This window comes from Priceomyces carsonii (genome assembly GCF_900007245.1).
Source record: "Priceomyces carsonii strain CBS4050 genome assembly, scaffold: Debaryomyces_carsonii_scaffold_2, whole genome shotgun sequence".
Lineage (NCBI taxonomy): Eukaryota > Fungi > Ascomycota > Pichiomycetes > Serinales > Debaryomycetaceae > Priceomyces > Priceomyces carsonii.
The window spans coordinates 1,045,519-1,059,011 of NW_026946675.1; the positions used below are offsets into that span (position 1 = coordinate 1,045,519).

Here is a 13,493-nt window from a genome sequence, read left to right on the forward strand (position 1 = left end):
ACAAGGATGCTGATAAATTATAATACACATACATTATTGATACTATAGATAGGATATCATTACTCTTCATACTCTTCATTAGATGGTACTCTTTGCCTGATATTAGAACTTGGTTCTCCCTTTTCGATATCTACATTCTCGAAGGTAGAGTCTTGATCTTCAACAGTATCTAAGTCAGGATTAACAATACGAAGGGCCGATCGGCGCTTCGAGCTAACTAGCACTTGTACATCCAAATTGTCATCCAAGGATGATTCAGACTCTGAATGGCCGTGAGCTTTGTCAATTTTTTTAGTTATATCCGATTTCTTGTTAGGTTCTTCTGTGAAATCACCGAAATCAAGGTTCGCTTGTTGAACCAGAGACTGTATCGTATTGATATTACTTAATTTTTTCTTCAATGGGACATAATCAGCGCTATTTTTCATTATAGCAGGGGAAGATAAAGAGGCACCAGTAAATGAGATTGATTTTCTTAGTTTTGATAAGGATTTGTTGGAACTTTGTATCAGAGATAGCGCAGGGCGTACTTGCGTGGTCTGTAGTTCTGGAAGATCGTAAACATGATCAGATTCGCTGTGGTCACTGGGTATATGATTTAGCGTTTCGTTTGATTGAAAATAGCTATCTCTCCTGGTCATGCCTCTTTGCAGATCAAATTCCTGTCTCTTTCGCACCCAAGAATCAATAGACGCAACATCAATAGTAGAATTGCTGTCCAGAAATCCAGGCTTTGTGATTAGAGGCCCTTTATGTTCCCGGGACTCTTGGTCATAGAAGTTTCCAATCTGGTAGTCATTTTCTTCCGCTTCTTGTCGCTGACGATCGCGACGCTTCTTTAAGAAAAAGAAGCTAACCCCTAAAACGAGAGCTATAATCGAAATTGGTAGCACTGTTCCTAAAATAGCTTTTCCTTTCAAGCTTAAGTCGGAGGAAGATTTAGAGGACTTTTCCTTAGTATTATCCTTCAAGCTCGAGACACTTTCGAAAGTGGAAACATCGTATAAGTTGATGGCGTACTGAGATGAGCTGGACAGCCTTCTCTGCTTAGTGGTTGAGGAGTTTATAATGACAAGTGTTTCAAAAATTGTGGCAGCTCCAGCGATCTGACTGTAATCAACATTGGTTGCATTTATCAAGCTCCAGGACCAACTATTAGTGTTTACCGACAATCTGGCATACAAGTTAGAAGGATTATCTTTCAGGACTTCTCCTCCCACTAAAACAATTTCTTTAGCTTTGTAGTAGTCCGAAATCGCCTCTTCAGAATCATTTGCTAATGGCTCAAAAACAGGTAAAGCCAAGGCGAATTTCCTCGAATAAACTTCTACCTTTGCATTTGGAGGAACTTGTTCAAAAGACCATCCTGCACTGAAATCCCATGTAGCTAACTGATTCATGCTCAACCAGCCCCCATTGCTCTGGCCCCCCACTACTAATTGCTTTTGAGGTGATGGTGCAATTACGTTTGCAGCTCCATAGAATGGCTGTGGTTTGGTTGCAGTCGATACGTTTGAAAATTTCAATTTCTTTGGATCAAAAGAAAGCAATCTACTTGAAGCCTCATTTGATTTACCACATAGCCCTCCATAAATGAAAACCTCATCAGATACCGGTGAGGTTAATATTGTTGGATAAGCATAGAATGAGGTATCTTCAATCTCATCAAAGTTTAATTCGTCAGTATATTCCGTCCATTTGTTGTCTCTGTCATTGTACTTGACGACTTTCAAAGCTCCAGTTCCACACAAGTCTTTTGAACTGCTTGAATTTGACTGAGAATTCAATCCATATAAGACCTCATCAACAAGGAAAAGTGTAGATCCTAATGGCGGTGATTTTATTGTGGTTACTATTTGATTATCAATTAGATTTGTATGTTCATTACCGCTTTGTGACGATCCGCTAAAGCCTGTTATAGAGAAGTTTAATTTAATGACATCGTTATTATTTAGATGGACGTATATTTTTCCTTCAGATAATGAATACAATGTGTTCCAGTAATTCGTATCCAGACCGAGCGATCTGCTCCAAAAGGTTGACATCAAAAGTAGTAGACACACAAGGGGATGCCTCATCCTTGTTATTTATAATAGTAGAGAAGTAATGAACCTTCAATTACCTTCATTTCCGTTCTTTCCCATCTCATTTTCAAATTTGGGATATTCATTCATAATCATGCCCTATTTACTTCTCGTACCAATTCGGAAGTATGAGATATCATGCAGATTCTTGTCCACGTGATCGATGTCTTTTTTTTGGTATAGTGAAAATTTCTGTTACGCATCAAATGACTCAGATTTACATTACATCAAAAAGCTACTATAAGATATAATTTATTCTCTGAACAGTTATTATTTGTTTTGTTTATTATATGAGAAATAATGTCCACATTTGGTAATATATTTAGGGTGACAACATATGGTGAGTCTCACTGCAAATCAGTAGGGTGCATCGTTGATGGTTGTCCTCCAGGTTTAGATTTAAGTGAGGATGATATTCAACCTCAGTTGACTAGAAGAAGACCAGGGCAGAGTAAAATTTCCACGCCTAGAAATGAAAAAGATAGGGTAGAGATTCAATCAGGTACTGAGAATGGCAAGACGCTTGGATCTCCAATTGCAATGATTGTAAAAAACGAAGACCATAGACCAAATGATTATTCTGAAACAGATTTATACCCAAGACCGTCGCATGCAGATTGGACGTATATTCAGAAGTACGGAACTAAGTCAACTTCTGGAGGAGGTCGTTCATCTGCAAGAGAAACCATAGGAAGAGTGGCAGCAGGTGCAATTGCTGAAAAAATATTAACTAAGGCCAACAACGTTGAGATAGTTGCTTTTGTCTCAAGTATTGGTGAAATTTCTATGGATAGAAGTCCTTTAAACTTAGATTTTCAAAATCTTTTGAATACGATTACAAGAGAACAGGTTGATGGAGCTGGACCTGTAAGATGCCCAGACGATGCAATCAAAGAACAGATGGTGAGAGTGATCGAAAAATACAGAGACTCAAAGGATTCAATAGGAGGCGTCGTGACATGTGTTGTAAGAAATTGTCCAATAGGTTTAGGAGAACCTTGCTTCGATAAGTTGGAAGCTACCTTAGCCCATGCTATGTTGTCTTTGCCTGCAACAAAAGGCTTTGAATTTGGTTCGGGCTTCATAGGTACCACAATCCCGGGATCTAAACACAATGATGCTTTCTCATACGATGGAACATCAAGTAGATTGAGAACTAAGACGAATAACTCTGGTGGTATTCAGGGAGGCATTTCAAACGGCGAGAACATTTATTTCTCAGTTGCATTCAAGTCCGCTGCCACTATATCTCAAGAACAGGCTACCTCAACTTATGAGGGTAAAGACGGAGTCTTGGCTGCGAGAGGTAGACATGATCCTAGTGTCACACCCAGAGCTGTTCCTATTGTTGAGTCGATGACAGCATTAGTATTGGTGGATCAGCTCCTTATTCAAAAATCTAGAGATTATGGAAGATCAATTGTATCTAAATAAACGCTTAGACAGACATTATATATATATATATTAGTATGAGAAGCCGCCTGCAATGCTATTAACTAAAGCTCGTTTGTATGAAGTTATGTACAGTACTATTAATATCGATAATATTTTTCATCAACAGTGTCAGCCAAAGTTTCTGCAATTAACAGGGATTGATAAAACGGCTTCAATGGATACAGTTCAGCTTGTATTAGTGACTTTGATAGTCGGTCTTGTAGCATTTTTGTTGATATCTTACCTTCAAACTGCGGATTTCTCCAGAAGAGTTGAAGGATCATCAAAGCTTAAAAAGCCGACGTTTTTGATCTTAGGGCTCAATAATAGTGGGAAAACTGCTTTGTTTTATCAGCTCAAAGAAGATGCCCCCCAAAATGGGTTTGAATTTGTTAATACGGTCTCATCAATTGAACCTAATATTTCAGAAGTGAATATACCATTCTCAAAGTCATCGGTTTCCAAAGCGTATCAGTTGATCGACTATCCTGGACACTTGAAATACTCACAGTTGCTAACAAAGTTAATTTTGAAGGATGTCACCTTACAAAACATTAAGGGTATACTTTATGTAATTGACTCGTCTTCGAACTCGATAAATCAGCAAAACCAAGTAAAGCAAATTTCTAGATTCTTGTTCAGCCTATTTTCTCAGACAGAGAAATTAATGAACGGAGTTGATTTTCTTTTTGCAATCAACAAGCAAGACTTATTTGATTCAATACCTGTTTTTAAGATAAAGCAATTAATAGAAGAGGAAATTACAAAATTGGTGAAAGATGAATTAAGCGGCGTCAATAGTCATAGTTCAGGAATTGATAAGGATGAAGATTATGAAGAAGCTGAAAACGAGGACAAAATGGCAAACTACGACAATTTGAGAGAATTTTGGTTACCAATCATAGGCAATGTTAATAATTCATTTAAGTTTGAAATGCTAGAAGGAGACGTTACATTCATAGGTGGTTCAGTTTTGAAAAATAATATGGAACCATGGAAAAATTGGTTTGACGAAAAAGTAGTAAACTAGCACTAAATATCTATTTTATTTGGTTCGATGGGGCACTAGGAAAAAAGCCTGGCTGGCTGATTTCCTGTTTTTTTTTATGGTTCAAGTGAACTCTTGCATGACTTCTAAGTCTATTTTTATAGATATCTTTATCTAATCGATAATTTTTTAGTTGATAATTTTCTATACTTCGTGTTAGCTCTCCATCACGGGCTTCAAGCTTCTTGACGCTAATTTGAAGAGCCTTGTAACGATCTTCAATTTTTTCAGATGACTTTACTTTAGACGGGTCATCGCTCTTATCTGCCTCGGCTGACTTTACTTGGTCTTTAGAAGTCTGATTTGTATCACTTGAAGATGACTTGAAATTACTGATGAGCTTGTTCCATCCAAAAGGCTTTGCGCTTTCCATTTCCTTACGCTTCTCTTCTAGTTGTCCTTTGAGTTTTTGTCTCTCTATTTGCAACTCCTGGTATTCCTGGGGGTAAATGACTTCGCAAAATCCCTTATCACTCAAATGTCCTCGGCATATATAGAAAAAGTCACTTTTATTTTGAGATACCAAAACAGTAGTAGTTGGTTTGTAGCATATAAGACAAGACTTAGCACTGCTTTCCGCCACCAATCGGACTACGTAGTCATTGGGAAAACTCATAAATGGCACTTCTTTTAACTCTGTCACTGATGCGAAACTAAGTGTTTTCTAGGCCCCTTAGCTTGGTAGGTCAAGCCTCCGTCGGCCAAAAAAGAAATTGAATGAAATGAACTTAAGTAGTCAAATGACCCTTAGTCTATCTTTCTCTTAAACTAACTACGCTGCCAACCTTGTTTGACCATATATATCTCGTTTCACGTATCATGGTCGTTTGTAGCATTAGATGTAATTCCGGGTAATGCATTTTGATTGCGGGAAAAATCGCCATTAAAATTTTCTCTTGGTGTCTCTGCACGGGCGAAAGTCGATTAGTCTACCACCCCAAAAAAAAAACAAAGATATTGAACGAATCTGACGGAATTTAGGGAATCAATCAAAAAGAAGGACTAAATACCTAAAATACGTGGGGTATATCAACGACTAATCACGGAAAGATCACAAGGCGACTAAACGAACTTGTATTATAAACGAGCGGTTATAGCAGCCAAGATTTTACTTATTAGTCAAAGCCGCTGTTGAGGAATCCCTTAATTATAAAGACAGGAAGCTTTTTTGTTTTCAAGAAAGGAAAGCGAACTGCTTGTGATATTCAGGGTCTTAGAACAGCTTAGTCAAGGCTTCGGCACGAAACGGACGTAGGCAGAAGCAGAAACTGGCAAAGGAATACGACCATCGGAATCGGGGGATATACGTGTCAAGAAGCTTAATCAGTTGAACTACACGCTAGACAGACAGCTATTGACCATTCTCGTATTATTATTGCATTCCACGTCTTCCTATCTATCCCATCTTAGCGTCAAGCTGTTTACTTTACCAATATAGACGACGTTATCATTGGACAAGACCTTGCATTTTTGAGTTTTGAATTTAAGTTTTATACAATAGTGATTGTATTAATATAAGCAAGCGATATCTAGATTCAAATAATGTCATCTGAACATCAAGAAGCTGATATCGACTCGATCGTTGACAGATTGTTGGAAGTTAGGGGCTCGAGACCCGGAAAACAAGTTACATTGTTGGAACATGAAATAAGATACTTGTGTACGAAAGCACGAGAAATTTTTATTCAGCAACCAATCCTATTAGAATTGGAAGCACCTATCAAGATTTGCGGTGATATTCACGGTCAATATTATGATTTATTGAGACTTTTTGAATATGGTGGATTTCCACCGGAGGCAAACTATTTGTTTTTGGGTGATTATGTGGATCGTGGTAAGCAATCTTTAGAAACTATTTGCTTGTTATTGGCATATAAAATCAAGTATCCTGAAAACTTTTTTATCTTAAGAGGAAACCACGAATGTGCTTCGATTAATAGAATATACGGATTTTATGATGAATGCAAAAGAAGATATAATATCAAATTATGGAAAACGTTTACAGATTGTTTCAACTGTTTGCCAATTGCAGCTATAATCGATGAAAAGATCTTTACAATGCATGGAGGATTGTCGCCAGATTTAAATTCCATGGAACAAATCAGAAGGGTAATGAGACCCACTGACATTCCTGATGTTGGTTTATTGTGCGACTTGCTATGGTCAGATCCTGACAAAGATATCACCGGCTGGTCAGAAAATGATAGAGGTGTGTCGTTTACTTTTGGGCCAGATGTTGTTTCTAGGTTCCTTCAGAAACATGATATGGATTTGATTTGTAGAGCCCACCAAGTTGTTGAAGATGGTTACGAATTTTTCTCGAAGAGACAATTGGTGACCTTATTTTCGGCGCCAAATTATTGTGGTGAATTTGATAACGCGGGCGCAATGATGAGTGTTGATGAAAGTTTATTATGTTCATTTCAAATATTAAAACCTGCTGATAAAAAGCCTAGGTATCCGCAACCATCCATTGGTAACAATAGGCCGGTTACGCCTCCCAGGAAACCAAAGAGAGGTTCCAAATAATGAAATTGTCAAGACAAGAATGAAATGAAAATCGAGAGCTGTTTGACTGTCCAATTATACAAATATTGTACTCCCCCAAGAAGAAGAGAAAATTGAGAAGATCGAATAATCACCACTATGCACTATATTGTCACCGTGTCGTAGTTTCACATCATGCCACCTATCTTTGAAGTTATCGTCCAAAGTTATTGTTTATTTTTTTCTACTATCATGTTTTTATTCCTTTTGCCTTTATTACTAGAGATTACGATGTGATGTGAAGTATGATGTTGATTGTTTTCGAATGATTCGAAGTTCAAAAAGCTGATAAAGTTAATGATGATAAAAATGGAAGGAACGACACGAGTGAATATTGGATTTTAAAACTTCTTTGCCATAAGGGAATTCATACTTGGAGAATTCTGAATCATTAAAATCCAAGTACTATTTTATGTATAGACCTCAGAAAAGATATAAGTATATATGGTTTTTATTTCTTTTCATCTTTTTCTCATATATCTACTTCTATTAGGATCCTTTTAATTTCATGGTTCCTGCTTGAAGGAGTAGTCAAAGGTTATCCGATATTGTTGACATACATATTGGATTGTCGAAGGGTTCTCGCTTTTCTTTTGTTATAACTCTTTATAGTTCTATTACTATATCATTGATATGATGCTTTTATCAGAGTTTAAATTTTATTGTCAAAGAGATAGACTGCAACACTGGTTCTGGTATGCAGGTTATTGTACTGGCAGTTCTTTTCTATCGTATATTTACTGTTTATATGTGTTGGCAAGAAAGCGTTAAATTTTCGAAAAACAAAAACAAAAAAAAATTTAGTGATAGGAAGTGAAGTCACACGATGACTCTGAGCTTCTTTATGTTTCTTTCGTATTTTATATGAAAAATTTGAAGTGTATATTTTTAGAGACATTATCGTGTAGAGTTTCCAATTTACGAGATCTCGTAGTTTTGACATATTTCTGGATTAAATTATAGGGAGAGGACCAGGGCCATACGTGACTAGGCTCAACCTTATTTTACTTGAGCATAATGATATGGATAACCACTACTATAGAAGTAAGACTCATTTGTTTTTCAAATGTTAAACTTAAGACGAACCATTCTATAATCGCGTGATGCGTGTTTCCGACATGCATAACAACAGTATGCAGCGGGTGTCTACCAAGATGAGCCATACGAGGTAAATAATAAAATTGGAGAGGCATCTCGATTGGTTGCCAAAACAAGATGGCAATATAAGTAGCGAAAACCCTACAAAAATTTTTTTCAGAAGCTGACTACGAGATCAAGATATCCATAATGCTAGTCAATGTCATATTGGCTGCATTAGCAACCCCATTAGTCGCATTTTCTGCTATCTCACGCTACAATCCCGACGACCGTCCTTTCGAGTTGCATGCTCGTCTTACGAAGGTCACTGCTACTGAGAATGCAGACGGTTCATGTTACGCTCATACCATGGCAACCAATGAAAATTGTCAATTTTTAATGGAGAAGTTTTCAATAACTCAGAATGATCTCTATTCTTTCAACAAAAACACATTTGGATGGATGGGCTGCGGAACTGGTTACCCATTAAAAGGCGATAAAGTATGCGTTAGCACTGGAACACCTCCTAAACCTGCAGTAAATAACAATGCAGAATGTGGTCCACAAGCACCTGGTTCTTTATATAATTCCAAGTGCCCACTTAATGCCTGTTGCAGTCAATATGGCTACTGTGGTGTAAGTAGTGCTTTTTGCCTGGTTACGAAGAGCCCTACTGGTGCACCAGGAACAACACTGTGTCTTTCAAATTGCGGTTACGGTCTGCTACCAAATAAGCCGGTAGCAACTTTCAAGAATGTAGGGTATTGGATGAACAGTGGGGGAAGCCTTGCGATGGACCCTTCCAAACTTGCTCAGTACAATTTCGACATAGTTCATTATGGATTCATTCCTGTGAGTGCGGCATTCGTTGTCGATAGTGGAAGCACTTTTAACACCAAGTTCAGTTCAATTAAGTCCAAAAAAGTTGCATCATTTGGTGGAGCAGGTGGCTCGAGTTACTTCTCTTCAGGGGCTACTGCAACAAACAGGAAGAAATTGGCAACTAATATTGTCCAATTTTTAGCTGCTCATAATTTGGATGGAATAGATCTCGATTGGGAATATCCTACAAGTTCTACAGATGGTAATAATTATTTGGCTTTGGTACAGCTTATAAAATCTTTACTTCCAAGTGGCAAGACTCTTTCAGTCACTTTACCCGCTTCCTATGCGTCTCTTAAGTACTACCCAGTTTCATCAATGCAAAACTACGTAGATTACTTTGTATATATGACATATGATCTTCATGGGCAATGGGATTACTCAACTGGAGAAGGAGTGCAATGTCATACAAACAAAACAGCAGTCAATGACTCATTATTGATGCTTGCAAAGGCTGGTGTAACTATGTCGAAGGTATATGGAGGACTCGTCAATTACGGAAGATCTTATCAGTTATCTTCTGCGAAGTGCACTGCAGTGGGTTGTCCTTTCACGGGGCCCAATTCAGGGGCAAAGGCAGGACCTATCACTAATACGCCAGGAATACTCTCTGAACCTGAAATCAACGCTATAGCATCTTCCACCAGGAAAAATAAGAGATCGACAGATTCTAAAGCTCAGTGCGATATCATGGTATTTGACAATACTCAATGGGTCGCGTGGCCAAAGGCAGGTGAAAGAACAACCATGCAACTGTATTTCAAAGCTTCTGGGCTTGGCGGCTCTGCCCTTTGGCTTTCAAACTACTATAACACGTAGCTAGTATATATCAATAGGTACTAATCGGACATATTCTATTATCATGTTTATCTTAATTACTCAACTGTACCTTGAGAATTACTGCAAAATTACACTGTTTCGTTGCGTGGTAATGATGCTCCTCAAAATCACGTGCCCGTGGTCAAAGCCCTAGACGAAAGCAGAATTGAATTTCAATTACACAAAATGATTTTTTTTCCCTCGCTTACCTGTCTAGGGTGAAAAATTCATCAAATACTGTTCGATAATCAAATTGTTGTCTTCACTTGACTTTCTAGTTATCGAAATAGGTTTTAAATAATCGAAATTCAGAATGGTATGTTTAAATATGTGAACTATTATGGATTTCGTGAGATGCATTGTATTTTTGGATGGGAATGAGACATTAAGACCTAGTTCAAATATTTACATTATGGGTCTAAAGGAGGATTAATATCAACGGTAACAAGTAGTCGTCATAATGGCTTATGGTATTCAAAAAGTCTATCTGTTAGGAATGAGCTTCTAAGTTTGAAGGAAACTACAAACAAAATTACTATGTATGAATTTGTATTTTTAAAGACAACTGCTGAATTTTGTATCTCATTGAATCCATTACTCAAATAGGGTATTTACTAACTACTATTAGGTTTTAGTTCAAGATTTGTTAAACCCCAGCCCAGCCTCTGAGGCCAAGAAGCACAAGTTGAAAACCTTGGTCCAAAGCCCAAGATCATACTTCATGGATGTTAAGTGCCAAGGCTGTTTAAACATCACAACAGTGTTCTCACATGCTCAAACTGCTGTTACCTGTGAAAATTGCTCCACTGTTTTGTGTTCTCCAACTGGCGGTAAAGCTAAGTTAACTGAAGGTTGCTCTTTCAGGAGAAAGTAAATTTAACGATGACGCTGTGGCCTGGTAATGTCCTTGATTCATTCAGAATACTGTAATTTTAAAGTGATTAATACATCATTGTCGTTACTAGCTTCAAGGCAACGCTAAATAACAAAAATGAAAATATAAGTAAGTTTCCTTTAGATTAAATAAAAGTTTAATGCATATTTTATCTGACTTTCGTATATGTATGTTGATATTTATTTTTACTCAAAAAATCAATCTTATATACCTCTAGAAAGCATATATACTATAATTTTGCCTTCGCGTAATAACGAACAACTTCATCAATAGCTTTAGCTACTTTTTGAATGTTTCCTTCATTCAAACCCGCAACGGATGCTCTACCAGAGCTCACCAAGTAAACACCGTGAGTCTTCTCTAATCTTGCTACCATTTCTGGTTTCAAAGCTGTAAATGAAAACATACCAGATTGATTGGTAATATGATCCCAATTGCCTGGTGTCTTCAAAGTATTGGTCAACAAATCACGTAATTCTTTTCTCATATCCTTAATTCTAGAACTCATTGTAATGAGATCCTGTTCCCACTGTTTCTTAAGTTCAGGAGTCGATAAAATTTTATAAACAATCTTTGAACCATAAGCAGGAGGGTTGGAAATTTCAGACCTGATGACTTTGTTTAATTGAGATTTTATTGCTTTGTTCAAAGATTCGTTAGTTTCAGAAGAAATAACGTGAACAGCACCAACCCTTTCACCGTACATGCCAACATTTTTGGCAAATGATTGACAAATTAAAATTGGCGTATCAATCTTCTTTGATTCGACTGCTAACCTAATCGAGTACGCGTCATTATCCAAACTGCCACTTGCAAATCCTTGGTAGGCCGAGTCAAACAAAGGAAGATGATTCTTCGAAGCAATCTCATCCAATATTTGTTTCCACTGTTCTTTGGTTGGATCTAAACCCGTTGGATTATGTGCACAAGCGTGTAACAAAAAAATTGAGCCAGAAGGAGCAGATTTAATGGCAGATAAGAAACCGTCTATGTCGAGAGACTTAGTTTCTGCATTCCAATATGGATAAGTTTTAACAGTTAATCCCAAACTTTCAAAAATTTGGTTGTGATTTGCCCAGGTAGGCTTTGAGACGTAAATAGTGTGCTCTCCATTATAAAATGTCTTCAAAAACTTACCAGCCAAATGCAATGCTCCAGTGCCACTTAAGGACTGTTGCGATACAATTCTGTTCTCCTTCAAGACAGCAGAATCTGGACCTAACAAAATCTTGGAACTTTCATTAACGAATGGTTCAAAACCACTAATGGAAAGATATTCGTGATTATAATCAGGAGAATTGATCAACTCCTTCTCAGCAATCCTAACTGAAGGCAAAATCCAAGGCTTACCATTGTTATCTCTGTATGCACCAATACCCAAGTCTACCTTATCCTTCCTATCATCTGCATTATATCTAGCTTTTAACCCAAATAATGGGTCTGGAGGCAACTCTTTAAGATTAGTATAATATTTAGACATCACAGTATGCTAGTAAGTTGCGAGTGGCTTGAATACAATAAATATTCCCCTTTCTCTTCAATATCTTCAAAAGTAAGCGATCCTTCTTGCCGTTGTAGAAAACTCTTCATATACGAAGAGTCACCCTGAGTGGGGAAAATAAAGATCATGTGATTATTAGTAAAAATAGGAAGTTTTAACAGACTGTAATTTTTCAACTTTATAAAGAAGTATAGACCTATAAATGCAGATGTGGATGGAGAAAGCATGATTCCGGGACAAGATTACTTTATAATTTTAAACAACAGCTCTAACTTCGAAAAATCTCCTTAAGTAGTAGATCTGAAAAATCGAATTGGAAGCAACCACCACTATTTGAAATAACGACCACCACTTAACTCTAGAGTTAGTTGATTCAGCAGTATTTCTGTGTGTTCTTTCTCTAATTACTAAATAGGACTGTTCTGCTTTGACATCGTATGTCAATTGACTCAATCTCAGAATTGCAAAATCCAAGGTGTCGGATTTTGGATCATCGAAATCAACATAAATAACACCATGAACATTAAAAGAAACATCTAAATCAACTCTTCCTGTTCTTTCGTTTGAAAAACAGTACTGATATTTACCACTTGTTGTTGTCTTGTACGACTCGTCACCGTGGTCGAGGGCATCCACTCTTCTCACAATTTGGCCATTTGGAGCGATAACCTAAGAAGTTAGTACTTAAAAACTCTTCAAACGTTCACTAAAAAGCATACGTACATAGAAATCAATCACAAATTGTTCAGCATTTGAAGGATTTCTTGATCCAACTTGGAAACTAATCGACAACTCATCATTCTTCTTTAAATTTTCGAAAAAACATTGTTTCCCATACGGAGGCAATAACACATTGTGAGCATTAATGATAGACAAGATTGACAATAAGATAGACAAAAACAAAAATCTCATCTTGATTAACTCGTCTACTTTTTATTATGTACCACTGTGTTATTTCACTGGTTGATTAGCTTGATCTTTTGTTAATGCTCGGCATAGTTTGACACGCGTTCAAAAAAAATTAAAGAATCGTGCACGTAAATTCTTCTAGCCTACAACATAAACATAAACAGAGAATGCAAGAATGTCATTTACCATATAATAAACGTAGAAGGTTACAAAGGAGGAATAATTGAAGAAGAATTGAAGGTGAGTTGAAATTACGCTCAATTCTTCGAATATTATTTTTATGGAGCACCACGCTCA

At 37.1% G+C, this 13,493-nt stretch overlaps 10 protein-coding genes across 10 annotated transcripts; 5 read left to right on the plus strand and 5 right to left on the minus strand.

Annotated features, from left to right (window-relative positions):
* Positions 1–59: 59 nt before the first annotated feature.
* On the minus strand, positions 60–2,078 carry PRCAT00002017001 (uncharacterized protein; the record flags this gene model as incomplete). The annotated part of the gene is made up of 1 exon (XM_062951842.1): positions 60–2,078. The coding sequence occupies one exon, from the start codon at positions 2,076–2,078 to the stop codon at positions 60–62; it is 2,019 nt and encodes a 672-aa protein (XP_062808805.1).
* Positions 2,079–2,384: 306 nt separating this feature from the next.
* Positions 2,385–3,518, plus strand: ARO2 (bifunctional chorismate synthase/riboflavin reductase [NAD(P)H]; the record flags this gene model as incomplete). Its single annotated transcript, XM_062951844.1, has 1 exon — positions 2,385–3,518. One exon carries the CDS (start codon positions 2,385–2,387, stop codon positions 3,516–3,518), a length of 1,134 nt encoding a protein of 377 aa, XP_062808806.1.
* A 175-nt stretch (positions 3,519–3,693) lies between these two features.
* Positions 3,694–4,548, plus strand: PRCAT00002019001 (Signal recognition particle receptor subunit beta; the record flags this gene model as incomplete). The annotated part of the gene is made up of 1 exon (XM_062951845.1): positions 3,694–4,548. The coding sequence occupies one exon, from the start codon at positions 3,694–3,696 to the stop codon at positions 4,546–4,548; it is 855 nt and encodes a 284-aa protein (XP_062808807.1).
* A 10-nt stretch (positions 4,549–4,558) lies between these two features.
* PRCAT00002020001 (uncharacterized protein) lies at positions 4,559–5,182 on the minus strand (the record flags this gene model as incomplete). The annotated part of the gene is made up of 1 exon (XM_062951846.1): positions 4,559–5,182. The coding sequence occupies one exon, from the start codon at positions 5,180–5,182 to the stop codon at positions 4,559–4,561; it is 624 nt and encodes a 207-aa protein (XP_062808808.1).
* Positions 5,183–6,108: 926 nt separating this feature from the next.
* GLC7 (type 1 serine/threonine-protein phosphatase catalytic subunit) lies at positions 6,109–7,095 on the plus strand (the record flags this gene model as incomplete). Its single annotated transcript, XM_062951847.1, has 1 exon — positions 6,109–7,095. One exon carries the CDS (start codon positions 6,109–6,111, stop codon positions 7,093–7,095), a length of 987 nt encoding a protein of 328 aa, XP_062808809.1.
* A 1,305-nt stretch (positions 7,096–8,400) lies between these two features.
* PRCAT00002022001 (uncharacterized protein) lies at positions 8,401–9,891 on the plus strand (the record flags this gene model as incomplete). Its single annotated transcript, XM_062951848.1, has 1 exon — positions 8,401–9,891. One exon carries the CDS (start codon positions 8,401–8,403, stop codon positions 9,889–9,891), a length of 1,491 nt encoding a protein of 496 aa, XP_062808810.1.
* Positions 9,892–10,505: 614 nt separating this feature from the next.
* Positions 10,506–10,607, minus strand: PRCAT00002023001 (uncharacterized protein; the record flags this gene model as incomplete). The annotated part of the gene is made up of 1 exon (XM_062951849.1): positions 10,506–10,607. The coding sequence occupies one exon, from the start codon at positions 10,605–10,607 to the stop codon at positions 10,506–10,508; it is 102 nt and encodes a 33-aa protein (XP_062808811.1).
* Positions 10,608–10,612: 5 nt separating this feature from the next.
* On the plus strand, positions 10,613–10,765 carry RPS27 (40S ribosomal eS27 domain-containing protein; the record flags this gene model as incomplete). The annotated part of the gene is made up of 1 exon (XM_062951850.1): positions 10,613–10,765. One exon carries the CDS (start codon positions 10,613–10,615, stop codon positions 10,763–10,765), a length of 153 nt encoding a protein of 50 aa, XP_062808812.1.
* A 250-nt stretch (positions 10,766–11,015) lies between these two features.
* Positions 11,016–12,266, minus strand: AAT21 (aspartate transaminase; the record flags this gene model as incomplete). The annotated part of the gene is made up of 1 exon (XM_062951851.1): positions 11,016–12,266. One exon carries the CDS (start codon positions 12,264–12,266, stop codon positions 11,016–11,018), a length of 1,251 nt encoding a protein of 416 aa, XP_062808813.1.
* Positions 12,267–12,542: 276 nt separating this feature from the next.
* Positions 12,543–13,199, minus strand: EMP24 (Emp24p; the record flags this gene model as incomplete). The annotated part of the gene is made up of 2 exons (XM_062951852.1): positions 12,543–12,956; positions 13,011–13,199. 2 exons carry the CDS (start codon positions 13,197–13,199, stop codon positions 12,543–12,545), a joined length of 603 nt encoding a protein of 200 aa, XP_062808814.1.
* Positions 13,200–13,493: the final 294 nt, after the last annotated feature.